Source organism: Sus scrofa, chromosome 3 (assembly GCF_000003025.6).
Source record: "Sus scrofa isolate TJ Tabasco breed Duroc chromosome 3, Sscrofa11.1, whole genome shotgun sequence".
NCBI classification, from domain to species: Eukaryota; Metazoa; Chordata; class Mammalia; order Artiodactyla; family Suidae; genus Sus; species Sus scrofa.
In genome coordinates, this window is record NC_010445.4 from 114855617 (window position 1) to 114879306 (window position 23690).

Sequence of the window (23690 nt, forward strand, 5' to 3'; positions counted from 1 at the left end):
GCCACCGGCCTACGCCAGAGGCACAGCAACGCGGGATCCGAGCCGAGTCTGCAACCTACACCACAGCTCACGGCAACGCCGGATCGTTAACCCACTGAGCAAGGGCAGGGACCGAACCCGCAACCTCATGGTTCCTAGTCGGGTTTGTTAACCACTGCGCCACCATGGGAACTCCTGTTTTTAATTCATTTAAATTTATTCTGGTTTGTTCAGTTTTAAGGGCCCTCTCTTTCATTCTTGTTGTTTGTGTGTTTTAGAAGGTAAAACTTTAACATATATACAAAAGTCATGACTACATAATAGTTAGACCCAGAGAAGTATCACTGCACCCATCCCATCTACTGTGGAAGGTAAGCAGTCTCATTAGTTTCTTTTTATCTGCCTGGTGTTTCTTTTGCTAAAATCAACAATTACGTGTATATTTTCTTATTGCCCCCCCTTTATTCTTAGACTAAAGGGAGTTATTATAGATACTCTTACACATTTCCTTTTTTACAAAATTATTTATTGTGTGTATGTAAGGGGGGGGAATGTGTGTGTGCGCGTGTGTATGTATTTTTAGGTTTACAGAAAAAGTGAGCCTAGAGAGTTCCTTTATATCCCTTTACCTCCCCACCCCTCATACCCAATTTCCTCATTATTAATATCTTGCACTACTGTGGTACATGTGTTACAATTTGTCAGCTAATATTGATACATTACTAACTAAACCCCATAGGGCTCACTCTTAGTATTATACTTTCTATGGGTTTTGACCACTGTATTACAAGGTGTATCCATCATTGCAGCATCAAGACCAACTTCACTTCTCGAAAAGTCTCTTGTGCTCCATGTATCCATTCCTTGCTCTCTGCCCTCACGACCACTGATCTTTTTACTGTCCCTGTAATTTTGCCTTTTCTCAAATGTCATGGAGTTAGAAACCTGTCAATTTATTGGGTAAATACCAAGTACACATGCCCACTGGTTTATATAGAAAGCATATATTTCCTTTTTTAGGAAACTGCCAAACTGTCTTCCAAAACAGTTTTACTATTTTTATTTTACATTCACAGCAGCAACAAATGAGAGTTCCTGTTTCTCCATGTCTTCATCAGAATTTGATGACGTCAATGTTTTGGATTTTGGCCTAAAAATAGATTTGTAGTGGTATCTCACTGTTCTTCTACTTTGCAGTTCTCTAATGGCATATGATATTTAGCATCTTTTTCATATACTTATTTGCCATTTGTACATGGTGAAGTGTTTGAAAATCTTTTGTCTGTTTTTCAGTTGGGTCTCTTGTTGAGTTTTGAGAGTTCTTTGTATACTTTGGATACCAGTCCTTTATCAGATATGCATTTCGAAAATATTTTCTCAATCTATGGCTTGTCTTTTCATTTTTGTAATTGTGTCTCTATTACTCTACTTTCATTTAAAAAAAATTTTTTAGGGCTCCACCCATGGCATATGGAGGTTCCCAGGCTAGGGGTTGAATCAGAGCAGTAGCCGTGGGCCTATGCCACTGCCACAGCAATGCCAGATCCAAGCCTCTTCTGCGACCTACACCACAGCTCACAGCAACACAATTTGTTTCTGCTGAGCCACCAGCAGAAACTCCTTATTTTTTAATTTTTAGAAATAAATATTTGGAGGAGTTTCTGTCGTGGCGCAGTGGTTAACGAATCTGACTAGGAACCATGAGGTTGCAGGTTCGATCCCTGGCCTTGCTCAGTGGGTTAAAGATGTGGCGTTGCCGTGAGCTGTGGTGTAGGTTGCAGACGCGGCTCAGATCCTGCGTTGCTGTGGCTCTGGAGTAGGCCAGCGGCTACAATTCCGATTAGACCCCTAGCCTGGGAACCTCCACATGCCACGGTAGTGGCCTTAGAAAAGACAAAAAATAGGGAGTTCCCGTCGTGGCGCAGTGGTTAACGAATCCGACTAGGAACCATGAGGTTGCGGGTTCGGTCCCTGCCCTTGCTCAGTGGGTTAACGATCCGGCGTTGCCGTGAGCTGTGGTGTAGGTTGCAGACGCGGCTCGGATCCCGCGTTGCTGTGGCTCTGGCGTAGGCCGGTGGCTACAGCTCCGATTCGACCCCTAGCCTGGGAACCTCCATATGCCGCGGGAGCGGCCCAAGAAATAGCAACAACAACAACAACAAAAAAGACAAAAGACAAAAAAAAAAAAAAAAAAAGACAAAAAATAAATAAATGAATAAATAAAATAAATATTTGGAGTTCCCATTGTGGCTCAATGAGTTAAGAACCTGACATAGGGGTTGCGAGGATGCAGGTTCGATCCCTGGCCTCAGTGGGGTTAAGGATCTGGTGTTGCCTCAAGCTGTGGCTGAGGTTGTAGATGGAGCTCGGATCCAGTATTGTTGTCGCTGTGGCAAAGGCCATCAGCCACAGCTGATTCGACCCCTAGCCTGGGAACGTCCATGTGCTACAGGTGTGGCCTTAAAAAAATTTAAAAATTAAAAATAAATAAATACACTTTATTGGAGTGTAGGACTTAGAATGTTGTGTTAGGTTCAGATGTACAATAAAGTCAGCCAGCCACACTTATACATATATATCCATTCTTTTTCAGATTCTTTCCCCATAGAGGCTGTCACAGAGTACTGAATAGATTTCTCCGAGCTATGCAGTAGGTCCTTGTTACTGATTGAATTTGTGTATATCATTTGTATGTATATGCAAATCCTAACCTCCCAAATCCCCCCCCATTACTTTACTTTTAATTTCTCTATATTATTATGTTTTAAGTAGGTTTCTTTTAGAATGAAACCAGAATCTTTTTAGTCTTTAAAAACCAATTTGGGGGTTTTAGATTATTTACATTTAACATAATTTTTAAAGAATTGCAGTAAAATATACATAACATAAAATTTACCATCTTAGGAAGTTCCCTTCATGGCTCAGTGGTTAACAAACCCGACTAGGATCCATGAGGATGTGGGTTTGATCCCTGGCTCGCTCAGTGGGGTAAGGATCCAGCATCGCCATGAGCTATGGCTCGGATCTAGCATTGCTATGGCTGTGGCATAGGCTGGCAGCTGTACCTCTGATTTGACCCTAGCCCGGGAACTTCCATATGCCATGGGTGGGGCCCTAAACAGCACCAAAAAAAAAAAAAAAAAACAAAAAAACAACAAAAAAAAATTGACCATCTTAAATATTATTAAGTGTACAGTTCAGTTAGGTATTAAGTACATTCGTGTTGTTGTACAGCCATCACCACTATCCATCTCCAGAACTTTTTTTATAGCGCTGAAGCCCAGTCCTTACTAAAGAACAACTGCCCGTTCCCTCCTCTCAGCAGCCTCTAGCAACAACCATCCTGCTTTCTGAGTCTATGAATTTGACTGCTCTGGGTACCTCATGTAAGTGGAGTCTTATGGTATTTGTCCTTTTGTGACTGGCTTATTTCACTTAGCCTAATGTCTTCAAGGTCCATCCATAGTATAATATGTGTGAGGAGGTCCTTCCTTTTTTGAAGTTGAATACTATTCCATTTTATGTATATACCACCCTTCTTTTTTTTTTTAATCTGTTAGCAGGCACTTGGGTTTCTTCCACCTTTTGGCTATTATGAGTAATGCTATGAAAATGGGTGTACAAATATCTCTTTGTGTTTTCAGTTCTTTTGTGTATATAGAGAAGAGGAATAGCTGAATCATATGGTAATTCCATTTTTAATTTATTTGAGGTACTGCCATAATATTTTCCATCATGGGCACACTATTTTACATTAATTTCCCCTCATCCTCATCAGCACTGTTAGGATTGTTATTTATAATAACAGCACTGTTGTTATTTTCTGTGGGTTTTTTTTTTTTTTTTTTGAATAGCAGCCACCCTAATAGGTGTAAAGTGGTTTACATTTAATGTAATTATTGATGTGTTTGGATTTAACTCTGTCATTATGTGATATGTTTTCTGTTTGTCTCCTCTGTTTTTTAGTCCTCTAATTCCTCTCGTTTGGAGTCTTTTGGATCATTTAAATACATTTTAGTATTCCATTTTAATGTATCCATTGGTAAAAGGACTTTGCAGATATGATTAGGGGTTGTGAGTTAGGGAGATAATCCTGGATTACCTGAGTGGCCCAGTGTGATCACTTATAAAAAGGAGGCAGTAGTAGCGGAGTCAAGACAACATATTGACAGGAGAAGCTGGAGTGATATGCTTTGAAGATGGAAGAAGGGGCCTGGAGCCAAGGGATGCTGGCAGCCTCTAGAAGCTGGAAAAGTCAGGGAAAAGAGATTCTTTCCTAGAGCTCCAGGAAGGACAGCTTGATCGTGGTTCATAAGACCCATTTTAGACTACTGATCTCCAGAACTATAAAGGTTTTCCTAAGCCTCTAGCTTGCAGTAATTTTTTTATAGCACCAGTAGAAAACTAATGGTTCGGAGTTCTCTCGTGGTGCAGCGGGTTAAGGCTCCAGCATTGTCACTGCAGTGGCTCTGGTTGCTGCTGTGGCGCAGGTTCAACCCCTGGCCCTGGAAATTCCACATGCCTCAGGTGTGGCCAAAAAATAAAATGAAATAAATCTTAAAAAAAAAAAAAAAAAAAGAAAAGAAAAGAAACTAATGGTTCCGGGGCCAGTCTAGCAGGACATGGGGTAGTCATCACAGTGTGTATGTCACAGCCTTTGCTCCGCTGATCCTGTTCAGTTCTCTGCATGTGCATCTCAGGATCTCATACAGTAGTTTAAAGGGCTTCATTCTCCAGCTCCCTACTCTTTGTGATCTTCTCCCTCACTGCCCCATTCCCAAGAGCCCCCTTTCCTGGTTGTTTGGCTCAAGAGGGAAAAGAATCTTCAGGGTTACACCTGTTATCACTGTCACTGCAGCCATGAAGAGGCTGATTTATTACTGGGGCTCACCTGGATTTGAGTCTGAAGGATGTAGAGAGAGCATTTTCCTTTGGGGATTCTGGCTGCCCTCGGGTGTAAGCTGGGGGATATCAGTGACAAAAGGCAGACCAGGGAACTCACCACCGTGTGGGTCATTGTTTGAGTTCACATGCTTTATTTTTCAGAGCCTTTAGCAATTAATTATATTGCTTTACATTTGCTGTCCATATTTTCAGTTGTAACTGGTGGGAGAGAGTCTTAACCAGAACCAGGGGCTTCTTCATTTCTTTGTTATTTTAAAAAATTTCTTATCTTTTCCCCACTTGTGTTTGTCTTAAGGCATCATCTGTTTGTTTGTTTGCTTTTTAGGGCTCCACCTGTGGCGTATGGAGGTTCCCAGGCTAGGAGTTGAATTGGAGCTATAGTCACCAGCCTACACCTCAGCCACAGCAATGCCAGATCCAAGCCGCGTCTGCGAACTGCACCACAGATCATGGCAACACCGGATCCTTAACCACTGAGCAAAGCCAGGGATCGAATCTGCGTCCTCATGGATACTAATCAGATTTGTTTCCACTGAGCCACATGGAAACTCCTGTTTTTTTCCTTTTCTAAAACTAACTCTCATGTTCTTTCTATTTTCATTCATTCATGTTCTTTCTATTTACATTCTTTTCCCCCAATTCTTTCTGAGTTATTTCACATCCTTTGTGAGTTTTTCTAATTCTGGTTTATACTGTTCTTTCTTCTTTTACTGTTTTTGTCCTTTTCCTTGTTTTGAAATAGTAGGTTACAGTTTTCATGTATTTTGTAGGCATGTTTTTCTGGAGAGACTTTATTGCCTGTAGGGTTAGGTTTCTCCTTTTAAAGATTTTTCTTGTAATATATTTATGTGAGATTTTCCCTGTCCTTTTGTTCCTCATTTTTATATGAAATTACTTTTCTTGGACTTTACAAGGAAGCCTGAATTTTATGGCTCTAGAGCTCTCTCTTCTGTTATTTTTGTGAAATGTTTAAACGGTATATGACTGCTTACTTTCTGAAATCTCCTTACTTTGTTCCCTGCCCCTACTTTTATTTGTATTTCTCTTTTGTCCCTGTGCTGTTCAGTTTAGAGTCTATCCCTAGTAGCTTTTTTTTTCTTTTTTTTTTCTTCTTCTTTTTTTTTAGCTGTACCTGCAGCATATGGATGTTCCCAGGCCAGGGATCAAATCTGAGCTGCAGCTGTGACATATGCCACAGCTGCAACAACACCAGATCCTTAACCCACCGCACTGGGTCAGGGACTGAATCCATGCTGCTGCAGAGACAATTCCGGATCCTTAACCTGCTGTGCTATATCGGGAACTCCCCTAGTAGTTTTCTTAGTATCAGGCTTGGTTCTGAAATGAGTCTTGGCTGATTAGTTTTGAGAATTTGCAAGGTTCATACTTACCACGGAACCTTTGCACTCACCTGACAACTAGAGGGTGTAAGACTCAGTGTCAGATGCTCTCTGCAAACTGCCTCCTCCCCCGCCCTGGGCTTTTTTGATTCCTGTGATACTTTGATACTTTCATTAGACTTTCATTAGACTTTCCTCTACTTTCATCTTCACACATGTCCCACAATCTCATAGGTGTTAGTGGTTTGATCCTACTCAGTTGGGATTTGAGTTGAGGAGGCTCCTTATTATTCATTTTGTTTTAGCTATAATCCATGAGTCTTTGAATGTTTCGCCCTGGTTTTTCTGTTTTTAATGGTCAATTCAGGAAGAGTCACAAAAGCTGTATGTTGCTTGCCGCCATCTCCCATATTTGTTATTTTGATGTAAAGTTGTGCTGTTCTGGTAAATGCCAGGGGTTCAAAGTAAGAAATTTAAGGGGGAGAAGTGAGGGTTATGGGAAGACAAAAGGGAGCTCTCCAGGAACAGATGAGAATAAGGTCAGGGCACAGGTGAAGGTGGTGGCCATGCATTAGTACTGGTGCCAGCCTACATGAATGTGGGGTTTTTCTCCTTGCAGGTGTCACCCCAAGTGAAGCCTCAGAGGAGCTGATCGTTGGATTAGGACTATAATTAGGTTGTTGGTCCAACGAAGCACCGGAAAGTTAGGGGATTGAGATAACTTTTGGGAGGGAAATTCCATTCCTGGGTATGAATGGAAATGAAACCAGAGTGAGGTTACTAAGTGGAGAGACAATGGAAAAGACCTAGAAACTGAGCATCTGTAATAAAACTAAAGGGCAGATACAATGGGAGGATCCATGTGAATAACTGGATGGAGACTTGCCTGAGTAGAGTTTGAGAATCCTGAGGTAGAACAGTTTTTTAAAAAAGGTCCAGTGTTGGAGCTCCCATTGTGGCTCGGCGGTAACAAACCCATCTAGTATCCACGAGGACCAGGGTTTGATGCCTAGCCTCACTCCATGGCTTGGTGAACTGGCATTGCCGTGAGCTGTGGTGTAGGTCACAGACGTGGAGATCTGGTGTTGCTGTGGCTGTGGCGTAAGCCAGCAGCTCCAGTTCCAATTCGACCCCTAGCCTGGGAGCTTCCATATGCTGCAGGTGTGGCCCTACAAAGCAAAAACAAAACAAAACAAAACAAACAAACAAACAAAACCAAAGACCTAATGTCAGGTGCAGTTTCGTATACTTGCTCCCTAATAAGTTATTAAATGTTCTGGGATTTCCAATTTCTCAACAAATGATAAATCAGTAAGCATTACTCCAAAATTGTGTATTGTCCTAGGAGCTTAAGAGCCTACCAGTAAAACCACAGGCTTAAGAAACTTTGGAACTATTAATAATAATAATAATAAAAAAAGCATGACGAACTTGAGCCATATGTCTGTGGCTATCTACACAGAGTACAGAGCTTTTCTAAAATTCTCATTATGACAACAAAGCAAAATTAATTTTGATAGGAGATAGCAGTATTTCTAAACATGTGTATAGTTACTAGCTTATAGCTGAAAGTTCCTTGAGAAAGTGTTAGAAATTGATAACAAATTTCTATTTTAACATTTTAATAAGTGCAAAGTATTTTAACAAGACTTTGCAAACAGAATGCCCTTTTAAAAAGTAGTGTGACAACCCACAACTAACATTATGCTTAATATGTTACTTGAAATAAAGGTTATTTGTGGTAGGAAGTCTCAAATTACTTCACATATTTAAAGGGAAACATCAGTAAGCTGTCAGTTCTGTAGTTTACCACAGTTTAATAAAGAAACTTCTTTAATAAGATTGTTTTAAATGGAGTTTGTAGCAAAGAAAGGAGTAATTGCCTATCACACTGTAAAAAATCAGTTTCACATCTTTGGAATGTTTCTTTACACTTCATTTCCACATTGTTTGAGCTTAAATATATATCTCCAAAAACAAAAAAGCAGAAGATCATCAAAAAGCTCTTTTTTTCCAGATATGCTCAAGGTTTTATTGTTGGAATGGGGTGAAGCTTTGTCTCACTATTACCACAAATGTTAATCTAAACTGATACTAGAATATTTTTATATTTTAATATATTTTAATGAGAATTACTGGAATTAATATGAAATTTTGATTTTTATTTAAAAAATTTTTTAAGATTTTTATTTTTCTGTTAGAGTTGATTTATAATGTTCTGTCCATTTCTACTGTACAGCAAAGCACCCCAGCCATATATATATATATATATACATATATATACATTCTTCTCACATTTTCCTCGATCATGTTCCATCCCAAGTGATTGGTTATAGTTCCGTGTGTTATACAGCAGGATCTCATTGCTTGTCCACTCCCAATGTGGTAGTTTGCATGTACTAACCCCAAACTCCCAGTCCCTTCCCTCTCTCTTCCCCCTGGCAAACACAAGTCTGCCCTCCATGTCCACGATCTGTTTCTGTTTTGTAGATAGATCATTTGTACCATATTTTAGACTCCACATATAAGTGATATCATATGGTGTCTGTCTTTCTCTTTCTGACTTACTTCACTCAGAGTTTCTAGTTCCATCCATGTTTCTGAAAATGGCATTATTTTGTCCTTTTTTATGGCTGAATAGTATATATATACATACCACAGCTTCTTAATCCTTTCATCTGTGGATGGACATTAAGGTTGTTTCCTTGTCTGGGCTATTGTGAATAGTGCTGCAGTGAACATGCCGGTGCATGTATCTTTTTGAATGAAAGCTTTGTCTGGATATATGCCCAGGAGTGAGATTGCCGGGTGGTATGGTAGTTCTATATTTAGTTTTCTGAGATATTTCCATATTGTTTTTCATAGTGGTTGTACTAATTTACATTCCCACCAATGGTGCAAGAGGGTTCCCTTTTCTCCATATCCTCTCCAGCATTTGTTGTTTGTTGACTTGTTAATGACGGCCACTCTAACTGGTGTGAGGTGGTATCTCATGGTAGTTTTGATTTGCATTTCTCTAATAATTGCTGATGTTGAGCATTTTTTCATATACCTGCTGGCCATCTGTATGCCTTCTCTGGAGAAATGTCTTTTTAAGTCTTCTGCCCATTTTTCCATTGGGTTTTTGTTGTTGTTGTTGTTGAGTTGTATGATTTGTTTGTATGTTTTGGAGATTAAACCTTTGTTGATTGAATTATTTGCAAAGATTTCTCTCATTCTCTGGGTTGTCTTTCTTTCTTTCTTTCTTCTTCTTCTTTTTTTAATGGTTTCCTTTGCTGTGCAGAAGCTTTTGAGTTTAATTAGGTCCCATTGGTTTATTTGTGTCTTTATTGTCATTATTCTAGGAGGTGCATCAAACAAGATGTTGCTGTGATTTATGTCAAAGAGCGTTCCGCCTATGCTTTCCTCTAGGAGTTTTATAGTATCTGGCCTTACATTTAGGTCTTGAATCTGGTTTTTTAAATATTGATGGGACAAGTGATTTTTCTGTTCTCTGCTGCAGCTGACTCATTGAGAAGATTATCATGTTATGCAAGATTAATAAAGTACAAAATGCCCAAGAATCATTCCCAGGAATTGGCAGGTCACACTTTTGCAACTGTCATTGGATAGTTGGGTTGGGTATTTTAATTACTGCATAGAATGGTTATTGTGTGATTATTTCCATTTTATCCATGTATTCACATTGTAGTGTAAGAGAAGCTAAAGTCTTTTTGGAACTTAGAAAATTGCAGTGAAACGTATTTTTCTACATTCAGAAAAAGTTTTTTTGTGGGTTTTTTGTGTTTTTTTGTTTGTTTGCTTTTCTTTTTTTTTTTTACCTTTTAGGGCCATGCATGCAGCCTATAGAAGTTCCCAGACTAGGGGTCCAATTGGAGCTGCACCTGCTGGCTTATGCCACAGCTCACAGCAATGCTGGATCCTTAACCCACTGAGTGGGACCAGGGATTGAATCCATGTCCTCATGGATACTAGTTGAGTTCATTACCTCTGAGCCACAATGGGAACTGAAGGATTTTGTTGATTTCAAAGAACGTTGATCTCATTTCTTCTGCTACCATATAAAAATGTATCAATTTTTCTTAAGAAATAATCTGAGAATTCTCAACTAATTTGCTTCTGAATCCTTCACAATATTACCTTTACTTTCTGATGTTTTTCTTTCAAAGATGAGAGGCAGAATGTATTGATCCCAGAATCCCATGTAACTATTAGAGCTTGTGTCATAATTTGGTAAAGAAAAGTTTTTTAGATATAGGGCGTGGGGTGGGAGCAATCCGTGGCCAGATAAGTTTGGAAAACACTACCTTGTATATCCCCTTCAGTAAAATTGTAACACATGTTATTGTGTTCTTGCCACAGATGTTCCATAGTAAAGAAATCTGTTTAACTTTGTTAAACCCAGCATTTCCCAAATTTGTCAAGTCTCAAAACCTTGTATATGATTGTTTATAGCTGCATTATTAATGGATAAAATGAGGAAAGATTGCAAATGCCCATCAACCCATGAATGGTTAAACAAATGTATCCATTTATATATGTGTATGAAGTTTATCATATGTGAAGTTCATGTCAATAAAGCTGTTACTTAAAAAATAACCATAAAATGAGTTCCTGCTGTGGTGCAGTGGGTTAGGAATCTGACTCAGTGGCTCAGGTCACTGCAGAGGTACAGGTTAGGTCCCCAGCCTGGCGTTGTGGGTTAAAAGATCTAGCGTTACCCGCATCTGCAGTGCAGGCTGAGGCTGCGGCTCAGATTGAGTCCCTGGCCTGAGAACTTCCTTTATGCCACGGGTGTGGCTCTTAAAACAAATGAACCAAAAAATCCCCCAAAAACATAAGAAAGAGGTTATAGTAGCAACAACTAAGGAGAAGTAAGGACTTAAAATAGGACAGTGGTCATAGAGAGGTGCAGAGAAGCAGGGGGTAAAGTGAAGAGCTTCAAAGACTGAGTTTTACTACAAGGGACACCAAGGCCCCAGGGCTGAAACCCTAAGGAGACAGGGCTGATGGATCCTCTGTGTGTGTGTGTGTGTGTGTGTGTGTGTGTGTGTTTTGTCTTTTTGCCTTTTCTAGGGCCACTCCCGCGGCATATGGAGGTTCCCAGGCTAGGGGTCTAATCAGAGCTGTTGCTGCCAGCCTATGCCAGAGCCACAGCAACGTGGGATCTGAGCCTTGTCTGTGACATACACCACAGCTCACAGCAACACTGGATCCTTAACCCACTGAGCAAGGCCAGGGATCGAACCCGCAACCTCATGGTTCTAGTCGGATTCGTTAACCACTGACCATGATGGGAACTCCCTGTGGTGCTTAAGTTTGCACTAGCAGTGTGGCTAGCTTCTCTGATGGGATTCTATACACACAGTAAATAAAAACCCTTTAACAAAAACAATTGCTCCTTTAGTCACCTAAAGTCATCTAAGGGATAGCTTAAGCAATGCACAAAATTGTGGCCTCGCCTTTCAACTATCCATAACTCAAGATATTTCTCATGCTGCCAATAGAATCTGGCTGCCACTGCTTATCAAGGTGAGGTGCCCCTGGGCAGGGACAGGGGAGATGAGAGAACGTGGTTCCTGCCTGCAGAGGATGTCGTCTTATTGACCTAGTGTGAACCACTCAAAGGCTGTGCTCGCCTTGCGCTAGGAGAGACTTGCCAAAGTCATAGAGGTTACATAGAGGGTCACAGAGCACATGGATCATAAACTGGGGAAGATGAACGTAGATTTTTGGATGGTCTGATTTTTGCCATCATGTGGAAAAGGTGGGCTTCTTGGAGTTAGGTCCTCCTTTGAGGCAGCTCTTTGACCCAGGTTGGGAAAACATTTTCACCTTCTGCCTCTTTGGGTGCCAAGGTCATGGTGTGTGGCCTTTGGGGCCGAAGATGGTGCAGCCAGGCCCGTCTCCCCTTCCCTTTACTCTCCCTGACCGGGGCTGTGGTCAGCAGGAAAGTAAGGAACTCTTTATGAGTTCATTGCAGGTGAAGGCTCACAGCAGGAGTTCCAAACAAGGCAGCAATGTTATCTCAGTCAGTGGCTCTTTCTCTCCCCCCAGTGCAAGCTGCCTGTGTGAAGCCGAAGCCTTTGGTGGAGGAAGCCAGGGTGGTGTCGAGACTCTTACCAGGCATTTCAAAAACCACTTCTAAAGGGGACTGTATCTCACACAGAACTGCATGTCTGTCTACTGTTGTCACTCTGCATTCTTTTTCAGGCAGCTAGACTGCCTGTCTCCTCCTCATGTGTGTTTTTGTCTTGTTCCTTTGTCTGGAACACGTTCCTTTGTTGTCTCATGTTGTCTAGCTTTCTGTGTTTGCGGTCCCCTTGACAGCAGCTGTGTAGATGGAGCAGATGTGCCCAGTCCTGGAGTTCTCAGGGATGGTGGCAGCTCTGAATGTCTATCATATTCACAGAATTCTCTGCTTTCTTAACACAGATTTCTCAGTAGCTGGGGAGGAGGCAGAAGGAGGCTTCGTCTTGGAGCCATAAAAGCTACCCAATGTCAGGTGGCCTTGCAAGGCTGTGTGATGTAGCACAGCCTCCCTGGAGTCCCATCGAGTGGGGTTTGAACACTGGTGTGCCTTAGATTGAGCCTCTGCTTCGTGTCTGGAACCTGTGGTCTCACCTGTGAAGCAGGGATAACCAGCCTCTGCAGGATGGTGATGAGCATTAAATGCAATCGTGAAACTGGGGTGTAACTGTTCCTGCACACACTGCTTCACTTTTTGGAGATTATTTCCTCTTAGAGAGTTGGAGATGATGCCATGGGCCTTTTAGGGGAGTTGAGAGGATAAAATGAGATCATGTATGCTAAAATATATTGTGGAGGTTTAGTTGGAGAAGACCTTCATGAGGCTCTTGGGAACCTCTTCCAGAGTTCTTGCACTAATACATGTATCCTTATGTTGAGCTACAATCTTCCCTTTATTGTTGTCCTTTTCTTCTTTCTTGACCTTCCAAGGACACAGAGAAATGTTGGTGTTCCTTTGGTTCATAAAAATCTTCCCGCACTGAAAGATAGAATCCACTCACCCCCTAGGCTTTAGGTTTAAAAAAAAAAAGTCTTTATTATTACTGGAAACCTATTTTCTTATTTGTAATTCTTTGTTACATTATTCTGAGCCCTTTATAACTTTTCCGTTGCTTATGGTGCTCAAGAGAGGAATGATCCTGGAGAGTTTCTCAGACTAAAATATACTTTAGTAAAAAGATGACTTTCCGTCCTTCCCATTCCCCGTTAAAAATATCTGTATCTTTATTACAAAAGCAATGTCATCACTTTATATACACTTTAGAGAAGAGAGAAAGAAAACTACCCACAATTCCATCAGTTGAATTTCAGTAGTTTTATGACTGTACATCTGGTCATTTTTATATACAGATTTTACATATCTTTGTGTGTGTGTGTATATATATATAGCTTATATATCATCATATACATATCTTACATAACCACGATCATACACAAATATGAGTCTTGTCCCCCCTCGCCCCTTATGTTTTCTTTAGTCGCTGCATGGCTTTCGTCCCTGTCTAGTAGAATAATGAGGATTCGATGCTTGAAGTGCTTAGCATGTTGCCCTGCATAGAGTTCGAGTCAATAAATGGGAGCTAGTTGTTGCATGACTTCTGCAGTTTGCCTTATTTCCCAGTGGGTGCCTGGAAGGGGATTGACTGGGTCAGGTAGGCTTTAGGTTCTGGATACAGGGCACCCGCCACCTTGCTTTCCAAGAGCCATTTCAGTTGACAAAGCCCTTGGTGCTACTCCAGAGTTCACTGCTCACCCGCAGTTGGAGTCCTCCCCGCACCCCCTACCCCGCCTTTATTTTTAGGTTTGGGAAGCTAATTTAGTAGGTAAAGATGTTACCTCATTGGTTAAGTTTCATTATTTTAGAATTATCATTTATGTGGACAATTTTTGTTGTTGTGTGTTTACTAGCAAGGTTGCCCTCTTTGCAGGGTCTGTTCATGACCTATTTAACCATTGGAATCACTTAACAGTTTCTAACTGAATAACACAGGCTCTTGAATAAAGATGTTAATCTTTTGTCATATGGACTGCAAGTACTTCAGCTGTTTTCTTCTTATTTTGAGTTTTTAAAAAAGTCCTCACACACGCACACGTGCACACGCGCGCGCGCACACACACACACACACACACACACAGAGCCATCTCCTGTTGGTGGCTGTCATGATGAACTTTCTCACCATCCATGCCTTGTCTGATTGTGGGACCTTGCGTCCAACAAGAGACTCTCCCCTTGGTTGCATGGGCCCCGAATAGAGTGGACATGCATGTTTTCTATGGTAACTACACACACTTTTCATGGGCCCAGAGAACGGTTATTTTAGGACAATAGAGTAGAGGAAGGAAGGAGCTAATAAAATTATTGCTTGGCTTTTCTAATAGGTTATAATTTCAGCTCTTCGTGCTTGGCATTTTCTAGACATTGTCCATCCTGTCCTCCAGGACTGGTGTTGCTGAAGATAACAGTGCAGGTATTTTCGGCGAGCGTATGCTCCACTCACCACAAAGCCTCAGCCAAGTTCTCTGAGAACTCCCACCTACCCCAGCCTGCCTTCCGATTTCTTCTTGCAAGGAGTCACTAGGTCTTGGTGGGATTTGGGGATTAAGGGTGGGGGGCTCTTCACGTGGGTGAAATGCTGGTAAGTCTGCCTTCTTCTACTAATCCGTTACGTCTTCCCTGCCAGAGAGGGAGCCGTCTTGTCTGATGTTCTGCGCTGTCACCCAGGGCTTTGCGTGGGTGTCCTTAGCAGTGCAAAGCCGGTCAACACAGCACGTTAAAGAGCCTCAGACATGACTGAAGGCAGGGAGGCCACCCTGACTGGGTTTTGGGACGGAAGTCCCACCTCATTCTTCCTGGAGGAAGCGTGCTGTGTCTCTTTTAAGGCCGACGAGCTGGAGTTGCCGCGTGGATGTGGCAGAGTCCTCCACGGGGGCTCAGGCACAGGAGTCAGATGTGGGGGCAGCAACCTTGGAAGCTTTCAGTTGCACGAGCGTAGTAAGAGCACTTAGATGGAAGCAAGAGCCTCAGCATCAACGCCAGAGTGTCCGCTCGGCCCTTTCCCCTTTGACCTCTCATTGCCCTTGACAGCTCTTGGCTGTCATGGCCTCCGGCCCTACCTACACCTTCTCTTGCTAGGGAGCCCTGTCCTTTTAGGGTCACCAAGACCTGCCTTCAGGTCTGTGACAGGGCCCAGACAGCTGACGTGAGGGGCAGCGTGGGCCTGCACTGGGGTTTCTCATCTCGGTGGCAGGGACAGTGGCACACAGAGGCATTACATTGGCTTCCGAGTCTAGATCTATAAATATATTTATTATAATATAACAAGAACTTAACAATAAACATAGACTATGTACAAGATCATTACAGAGAACCCTGTTTTCTATCATTCACAGAAATAGCCAGTTTTGCTCCAGTGTGATAGATGAGGAGAGAAACGGAATTTCACTGTCATCTGTGTTGAGTCTCGCTGACCACTAACACCTCCTTTGGAGGCAGACGCACACCAACGCTAACCTTAGCCCTGCCCCAGGCAGTTAGAAACTTGTGCTCCAGTCCTTGGGTTCACACTTGCACCCTGTTTGACATAAATACTTTAAATGACATACAATGTATGTAATTTTGTGCTTATTACTTTTTTAAAAGAATAAATAATATTAAAAACTGCATAACGAAGCTCGGTATCTTGTCCAAGTGGGAGCCACACTTGTAGCGCTAGAAGTGGATGCCCGACATTGGCATTGGAACTTTGTGTCATCAAATACTGAAACGTGGAAAGCGTGTCCTGTCCTTGTCTCCTTACAAATGGTGTTTTCTTTCTTTTTTTTTTTTTTTTCTTTTAATCATGTCATGGCGGCAAGTTGACTTCCCAGATAGAAAAATGGTCAATGCGTATTTGGTACCAACTTCAACTAAACAGCGCAGCAGCGGCGGCCGCGTTCCTCGGGCCCCGGAATGGAAACTGGTCACCGCGTGAGGTTTGAGGGTCTGAGGACTAGCGGGAAGGCCTTTCTCTCTGAGCCACGGTGTCTACCTCCCTCCTGCCTCCCCTTCTCTGGGGTTAATACGCCACTGGAGGCGTGATGCTGTCCTTACCCCCCAGGCCTTGGCTGTCATGGCTCATCTAAGAAGGCTGTCCCCATCCTGAGAGCTCTTGCGGCAGGTGCCTGAATATATAGCTATAAATATCAAAAATAGTCTCCTGTGCTTTGGGGACGTGTATTCTCCCTCCTTCCCTTCCAGCCCGGCCTGGGTCCTCAGCTTTACCTCATGGAGGGAGCTGCCCGGTGGCCAGGAGCCAGAGCTGGTTTCCTTCTGGAACAGAGTCATCTTTCTCTGACACGGCCTCCACGAGGCACAGCTTTTAGGGGGCTGTCTGGGAGTTACTTTTTCGAAAAATAAAACGGGGGCGTTCACCCCCCCCACCCCACCCCAGGAGAGAGCCTCTATTCTGCACATAGAAAAACGAGGGCAAATGCCCCACTCTGGCACTACCAACAAAGAGCTTTGGGAATTCCCGCACTAACCCTCTTGCGGCCGCCGCCTCCTCTCGGTACTTAAAAATAGCCTTTTGTTTATCAAGAAAATGCCTTGAAAATCTAAATAATTCATATCGGATAAGAGAAAGCTAGCACAATCACCTTGACCTCCTCCGGCAAATACATGGTGGAAAACCCTGCAAAGGGACAGACGGCTCCCCCCAGCTGTCCCCGCGGCCGCCCCCCACCCCGTCCCCGCACCGCTGCTCCAGTCACTTCTGGCTCCACACGGTGGCTGGACTTGTCTTCGACCCAGTGGGGACCAGCAGCCTCCCAGGCCCTGTGCCCCGTAGTAGTGTCCCCTGTTTTCCCTCGGCCATTGAAAGTGTAGGTTGGTTAAAAACAAAAGTAGGAATCAAAGTGATAAGGACACTTTGATCTTAATCCAAGAGAGCCTGATGCCTAATATTGTCATAGGATAACTGATCTATGGTTGGCTGGGGATCAAGCTTGCTCTGCAGGAAGGAAAAAAACAGCTTCTCTCTCCCAGTTGAAAAATATGTGAAACTCTATTGCACTGGGCAGAGTGAGCGCCTCCACTCAGAGCAAGTGCCTCTGCAGGAGCCCCAGGCCCAGCCGGCCTGCCTGGCTCGCCCGCTTGCTGGGATGGTCCTGGTTCCCGCTGCTTGGAGGCGTCTCCCTCACTTCCCCCAAAGGCGAGGATGATTCTCCTACATTCAGGGGAGAGTGGATTCAAAATGTTTAGCGCAGTGAGTTCCTCGACGGTGTCGGTCAGCCCCTCGTCGGTCGGTGCTGCTGAAATTGATCTCTGTGAGCAGCATTTGCCTCACCAGACGGGTCCACAGTCTCATCATGGGCTTCCTGCCGCCGCCGTCAGCCGCTTTGAATGTATTTCTTTATCACCACGCAGCCGTGTCTGAACACGGGGCAGGGCATGTGGGGAGGAGGGTCCACGTGTTGGTGGCAGGCTCGTAGGCTTCCATGTTGCCCAGGGCGGGCCCCTCGCTGCTCACGATGCCTCCGGTGGCGTAGATCTTGCCGTCCAGCACCACAGCGCTGTCGGGGAAAGCAGGGAGCATTAGCCCTTGGCTTCCACTGCGGCCTGGAGACAGGTTCTCAAAACCCTGGCCTGTTGCAGGCCGCCTCTGCCCTTTTGCAAACTCATCTGGGATCCCGCGGCTCTCCTCTGCCCTCTGAGCCCAGCTGGCATAAGGAAAACACCTTTCCCCAGGATCAGTCAGGACGCCGTGCCATCCTGCCTGCCCAGCTGTGGAGCCGAGCGGCAACTGAGTGTTGGCCGCTTAACCAGGAGCGTCACCCTTGCCTGGGGGCTCAGAGTCAGCTTCCTGTGGTGGTTCCTTCACACGCAGGACCTGGTGCCCGTGCCTGCAGGGCCCCGGGTGCTCTCTGTGGTGTTTCCTGGGGCCCCAGCACCTCCCCTCTGAGGCTCAGGGGCCGTGGCCCTGCCGTCTCCCTGACCGCATCTCCGCTAACCCTGCACACAGCCAGCTATGCTTCCAGCCTGATTTCACTCTCATTTCAGCTCAAGGCCGTGTCTTCCTGGCTGTCCCCCGGAAGTGAACGGATACCCTTTCAAAGTCTCCACGCATTTCGGAAAACCTGAGCCTCGGTAGAACATGCGCATCTAGACTCTTAATCAGGCACTGAAGGCCCGGCCTTCTGGTCCAGCTCTGCACCATCTGAGGCCCCTGGCGTGTCTCCCCGAGCACGCCCCGTCCCTGCTTCTCTTGCAAGACCAGCTTAAATCTCCCCTCAGGAACATCTCTCCACACCCACTTTTACTCCCGGGGCGAGGGAGCTCCCCATGCTCAGGCACTGCTCCCACTCCAGGTGTCTTGATCAGTGCACAGAGTCGTCAGAGTTGCCCTGCACACTGCCACCATGTAGAGCAGGTGACATGAAAGCAGGGCTCCAGAACTGCAGCATCTCCCTACGAACGGGAACTTAGCCTCACCTGGTCCCGCGGCCTGATTCCTGGGTAGAACTTCCCCAGAGAGGAACTTACTTGCCCAAGGTCCCATAACACTAGTAGGCTGAAGCTTCTCTAGCTATGCTGCACACACAGTGGGCACTCAATAAATGCTTCATGCTATCCCCTCACAGAGGATTCAGTGATACCTCTGCCCAGGTACAAACACGGTCAGGAAGGCTCTGTTATGGAAATGCTGCAGATGGGGTCTCTGGGGCCCCTTTTTACTCCTGGTTCCTCTTGGTCCAGGACAGGATGGGGCCAGAAGAGCAAGTCTGTGGCTCACTGCCCCTGGCGGGTCAGAGCACCCCGGGAACCAGGCCACACTCTGACCACCTCTCTCTTCCTGTGGGGGCCGGTCTGGGTGTGTTTCTGCCCAGTCAGCCTTGAGACTGCAGGGCAGCTGGGCTTGTGCCTCGCTTGGTCCAGCTCCAGAGAGCCACCAGGATCGTGCAGGCCATCAGAGCATTCCCCCCAAAGCCACCTGTCCCCTGCAGGGTGTCACGCAGCTCTGCCTGGCACTGCCTCTCCTCTGTGATGGGGCAGGCGGACCTGGGGCTGGTGCCTGCAGGAAGCCCTTCATGTGCAGCTTTGAGAGGGGGTCACTGGAGCCACAGGGTTGGGCCTCTGAGCCAACCTACCCTGGCACTCACAACCTACTCTGCCACTTGTGCAGTTGGGGAAGGGGCGGTGCTGCTCGGGCCCAGGTCATTGGATGGAGGTCAGTCATCGTGCTCCAGCCCCTCCTGTGGTCCCTCTCTGCGTCCTCCTCCTCCCCAGCTCTCACCCGGTGACTGCGACCCCTCACCTGCAGAACTGGCGAGAGTGGTTCATGTTGGGGCCTGCCTTAATGTTCCCTTTGTCAGGGTCGTAGATGGTGGTGGCTCTGGCATAAGCCCCGCCCAGGATGAAAACGAAGCCGTTGAGGGTGACGGCAGGAGCGTACTTGTTGTCTGCAGGGAAGACAGGCAGGTCAGAACCCCTTCTGGGCCCCCCTTCTGTTCTCTGTCCTGCAGCCCCTCCAGCCTCACCGGCTGGCCTGAGTTCAAGGCTGGGGCCCGGAGGCACCTGGCAGGGACCAGCTTGCTCTTTGTCTACGTAGCGAGATCTGCAGCTGCACCTGGGCTGGGGCTTCGCCTCCCCTGGACTTGGGTCTGCAGAAGCCTTGGGCTTAGCTGGCCCTCCGGCCTTGGAATGTCGACACTGAGACAAACAGTGTGTGTGTGTGTGTGTGTGGGGGGCTGCCCTGGTCCTGGGCCAAGGGGATAGCTGCCTCTCACCAATCATCGGGGACTCGATGAAGCTCCAGGTGTTGGTCTGTGGCACATAAGACTGGAGGACGCCTGCGGCCCGGCCCGCCTCATTCACTCCCCCGAACACGTAGATCTTGCCGCCACACACCGTGGCTGCAGCGGAGTGCACTGCCTTGGGCAGAGGGGCCACCGCCTCCCACTGGTTGGTGATGGTGTCGTACCTGTTGAGAGAGGAGAAAAAGAGCCCAGCATCAAAGACGGGCCTCCTGCAGGGCCAGGGCCCCCACCAGGGCAGCAGACATGAGGGGAGCACTGCCACCCGCTTCCTGCCCTCAGTATAGCCTGAGGTCACATGGCTGGGGGTACTTGAGATGAGTCACTCCAGGTCACCCAGGATCGAGCCCAAGCCAGCCTTTGCAGCCGTCCTCCTGAACCTCAGGAAGGCTTTTTTTTTTTTTTTTTTTTGCCTTTTTTAGGGCCGCTCCTGCAGCATATGGAGGTTCCCAGGCTAGGGGTCTAATCGGAGCTGTAGCCACCGGCCTACTCCAGAGCCACAGCAACACAGGATCCGAGCTGCGTCTGTGACCTACACCACAGCTCATGGCAACACCGGATCCTTAACCCACTGAGCAAGGCCGGGATGGAACCCGCAACCTCATGGTTCCTCGTCGGATTCGTTAACCACTGAGACACAACAGGAATTCTGAGGGAGGCTCTTTTCTGTCTGTCAAAACCTCTGTGCAGACTCCGGTCTCCCCTCCTTCTGGGCCTCTCCAGCCCTCTCTTTCCAACTCAGTCTTAATCCTTCATTCAGCAGTCCTGCACCGGGCACCCCCTTACACACTCAGCCCGCGGGCGGAACCTGGGGAAATAGCAGCCTAGACCAAGGAAGGAGGTGGGAACTGAAGGAGAGGTGAACGGATGGGGCTCAGTCACTAATCCATGTCTCAGTCCAGGGTGTTGCTGGACGCCTCGGGACATGGATGGAAGGGGCACTACTTATGGGACAGGGAATTGAGGCTGGGAGAGTTTAGGGGAGGAGGATGATTTCGTAATATTTAAAAATTTTTTTTTTTTTTTAATGGCTGCATGTGAGGCATATGGAGGTTCCTAGGCTAGGGGTTGTATTGGAACTACAGCTGCCGGCCTACACCACAGCCACAGCAACCTGGGATCTGAGCTGCATCTGCAACCTACACCACAGCTCACAGCAATGCTGGATCTTTAACCCACTGAGCGAGGCCAGGGATCGAACCCATATCCTCACGGATTCTAGTCAGGTTTGTTACCACTAAGCCATGACATGATAGGAACTCCATGACTTAATTTTTAATACTATCCGTAGCTAACAACTGACTTGCAAAGTTCCTGGAGATGTAACGGTGGGTTCTCACGAACCAGTATGAACCAGCTCCAGCACATCATGGGCTTTGTTTTAATTTTAGAGGGAAGGTTTAATTGTGTTTCCATGCTGATAGGAAGGAGCCCAACTGGGTAAGGAAGGATGAACTAAATATGAAAGAGAGGGGAGAGCTGATGATGGGAGGCTCCCGGGAGGCAGAGGCAAATTGGATCCAGCACAGAGAGGGAAGCACTGGTCATTCAGACAGGAGAGGGGAAGGCAAGGATGGCACGAGCCTGAGGACATGGAGGAGGCACGGCAGGAAGAGGAGAGAGTTCTTGATGGATGGGTCCATTTTCTTTGAGGAGCCGGTGTCAGAGTGGGTGAAAGTATCAGAGGAGTCTGTGGGGTAAAAACCTTGAGGAGAGGCGTGAAGATGGGAGACCAGCCTCTTGAGAGGGAGAGAAATGGCTGCCAAGGGAGACGCGGAAAGATGACCTGTGCCGTGAGGACCCCGTAGAGGCTGGAGGACTTCAGTATATAGCGGAGCCAGCCTACAAGACCCTGGGGTTTTGTGTGCCAGCCATCAGTCCCTGGGGGCAGGCATGGAGCCAGTAAAGGGTTGAATTCTACAGGGCTGAACAGATTGCAGGTGTGTGGTGCAGGACAAAGTGTCAAAGTCAGAGGATGGAGAAGCGATCGCAAGGCAGGACAGCACAGGGAAAGCAGTGAGGACAGGCAGCAGCTGATGGCAAGAGCAGAACTGGCATGAAGAAGATTAGCCACGGAACAGGGGTCTTTGAGCTCTTTCTTCCTGGGGCAGCCGTGTCTCTGCCCTCACAAGCATTTGCCCTGGACCTTCCATCTCCAGCTGGCCACGCCGTTCACCACCCCCTCCGCCCTGGACTCGCTGCACCCCCACACTTGATTTCTCCCAGCGCACCTTTCCTGGGGTGCTCACGGGGCCCACTTTTCCTCATCAGCCTCCTTGGGACACAAGCCATAGCACGGTCACAGCTCGGTGACCCAGGAAGATGGCCTGTCTGAGCCGAGCCCCTGGCTTTGAGATGTCCAGCTCTGTGCTTTCACACACTCAGGATTTCAGAAGAGCCTCAAGCACCTTAAAGGGCAGCAGGAGCTGATTCAATTAAGCCCCCTGCAGAAGATATGTGGCTAATAGGCAATGGAGTAAGTGCCTTTTTGGACCATGTCAGAAGTTCAGATATCTGTTTTTTTAAGCCAGTGTGGCAGCGAGCCAAAGAGCTCCTGCAGGAGGAGCTGGGAGACAGTGGAAGATGATGTGGCTGTTAGTCTGCAGGCTTTCGGTATAATGGCACATTCTGCCGAACGCGAGAATTTCTTGTTATTCCAGGTGGCCGATTGCCAAACCGCAAGCCCTCCGTCAGCTCAATCTGTCAGCTTCCTGCTTGAGAAGGATATGCTAATGACATGCAAATGACCCCGCGGAGTGAGGCGCTCTGCTATCATTTATCCAGTAACCACAGCTACTGCAATATATTGCTGTAAAGTATTAGACCCAGTTATTTATATAATGATATAATACAGGTTTGTCTATTACACTGTTGTTTTAATCTATAATTATATAATCTTGCTCTATTCCTGTAATACAGTAATGTAATGTAATTATAATGCACCATACATCTCATTCATTATCGATATAAGAGCAATTTGTATCGTTAGTGCTTCCTGGGGAACAAAGCGTCCTCGGGTCTGTCCCCATCCCCCTGACCTTCCTGTCACCATGAATTCTCATCATTGCTACTGTGTGGCACAGACACTGACTTGACCAATGGGGGTCCAGAGATGCTCCTTGCGGAGCAGTGGGCGGCTCTATCGCGCATCCGCCACCCAGGAGCCTCCAAGTCTGTGCCTCGTTCCTACAAGGATGGCAGACAGATCCCACTGGGCTGGGAAGGGGCTCGGGGCAGCCTGTCCTGGGCTGCTCCTGGTCTCCTGGGGTTCCCAGGGTGGTCTGGCTGGTTCTGTGCCCCAGCTGATGTTTCACAGGCCCCGCCAGCCCGCAGGACAGGCTGCTCCAGGCTGCTCCTGGGCCTTAGAGGACCGCTTCTGGGCCCGAGAGGAGTGGAGTCTGTCTCCTGGCTTGGTGCATTTGATCCGTGAACAAATCCCTGTATTTATCAACAAGTATAAGTTTGCAAAATGAGTAATCAGTGTCTTAGGAGATTAAAAATAGCTGACAAAAGCAAGACAGGATGACAGATCTAGCTCAGTTTACTCCTACATAGAAAATGTCTCCTTTTCATGTGTTTCTAGGGGATGACAAAGGATTGGAAGCTGGAGCTGCTGGAAAGCGTGGGGCGTGATGGGTCCCACCA

At 46.2% G+C, this 23690-nt stretch overlaps 1 protein-coding gene across 2 annotated transcripts in view; it reads right to left on the minus strand.

Moving 5' to 3' along the window:
• KLHL29 (kelch like family member 29) overlaps positions 16043-23690 on the minus strand; it is a 65988-nt gene continuing 58340 nt past the window's right edge. The window contains exons 9-11 of one of the 2 annotated variants that reach the window (XM_021087786.1): positions 20019-20212; positions 19547-19691; positions 16043-17804 (exon numbers count right to left, since the gene is read on the minus strand). In XM_021087786.1, the coding sequence (XP_020943445.1) occupies positions 17648-17804; positions 19547-19691; positions 20019-20212 (496 nt within the window). In that variant the 3' untranslated portion in view covers positions 16043-17647. The remainder of the gene's footprint in view (positions 17805-19546; positions 19692-20018; positions 20213-23690) is intronic. The other variant, XM_021087787.1, reaches the window with a different exon arrangement.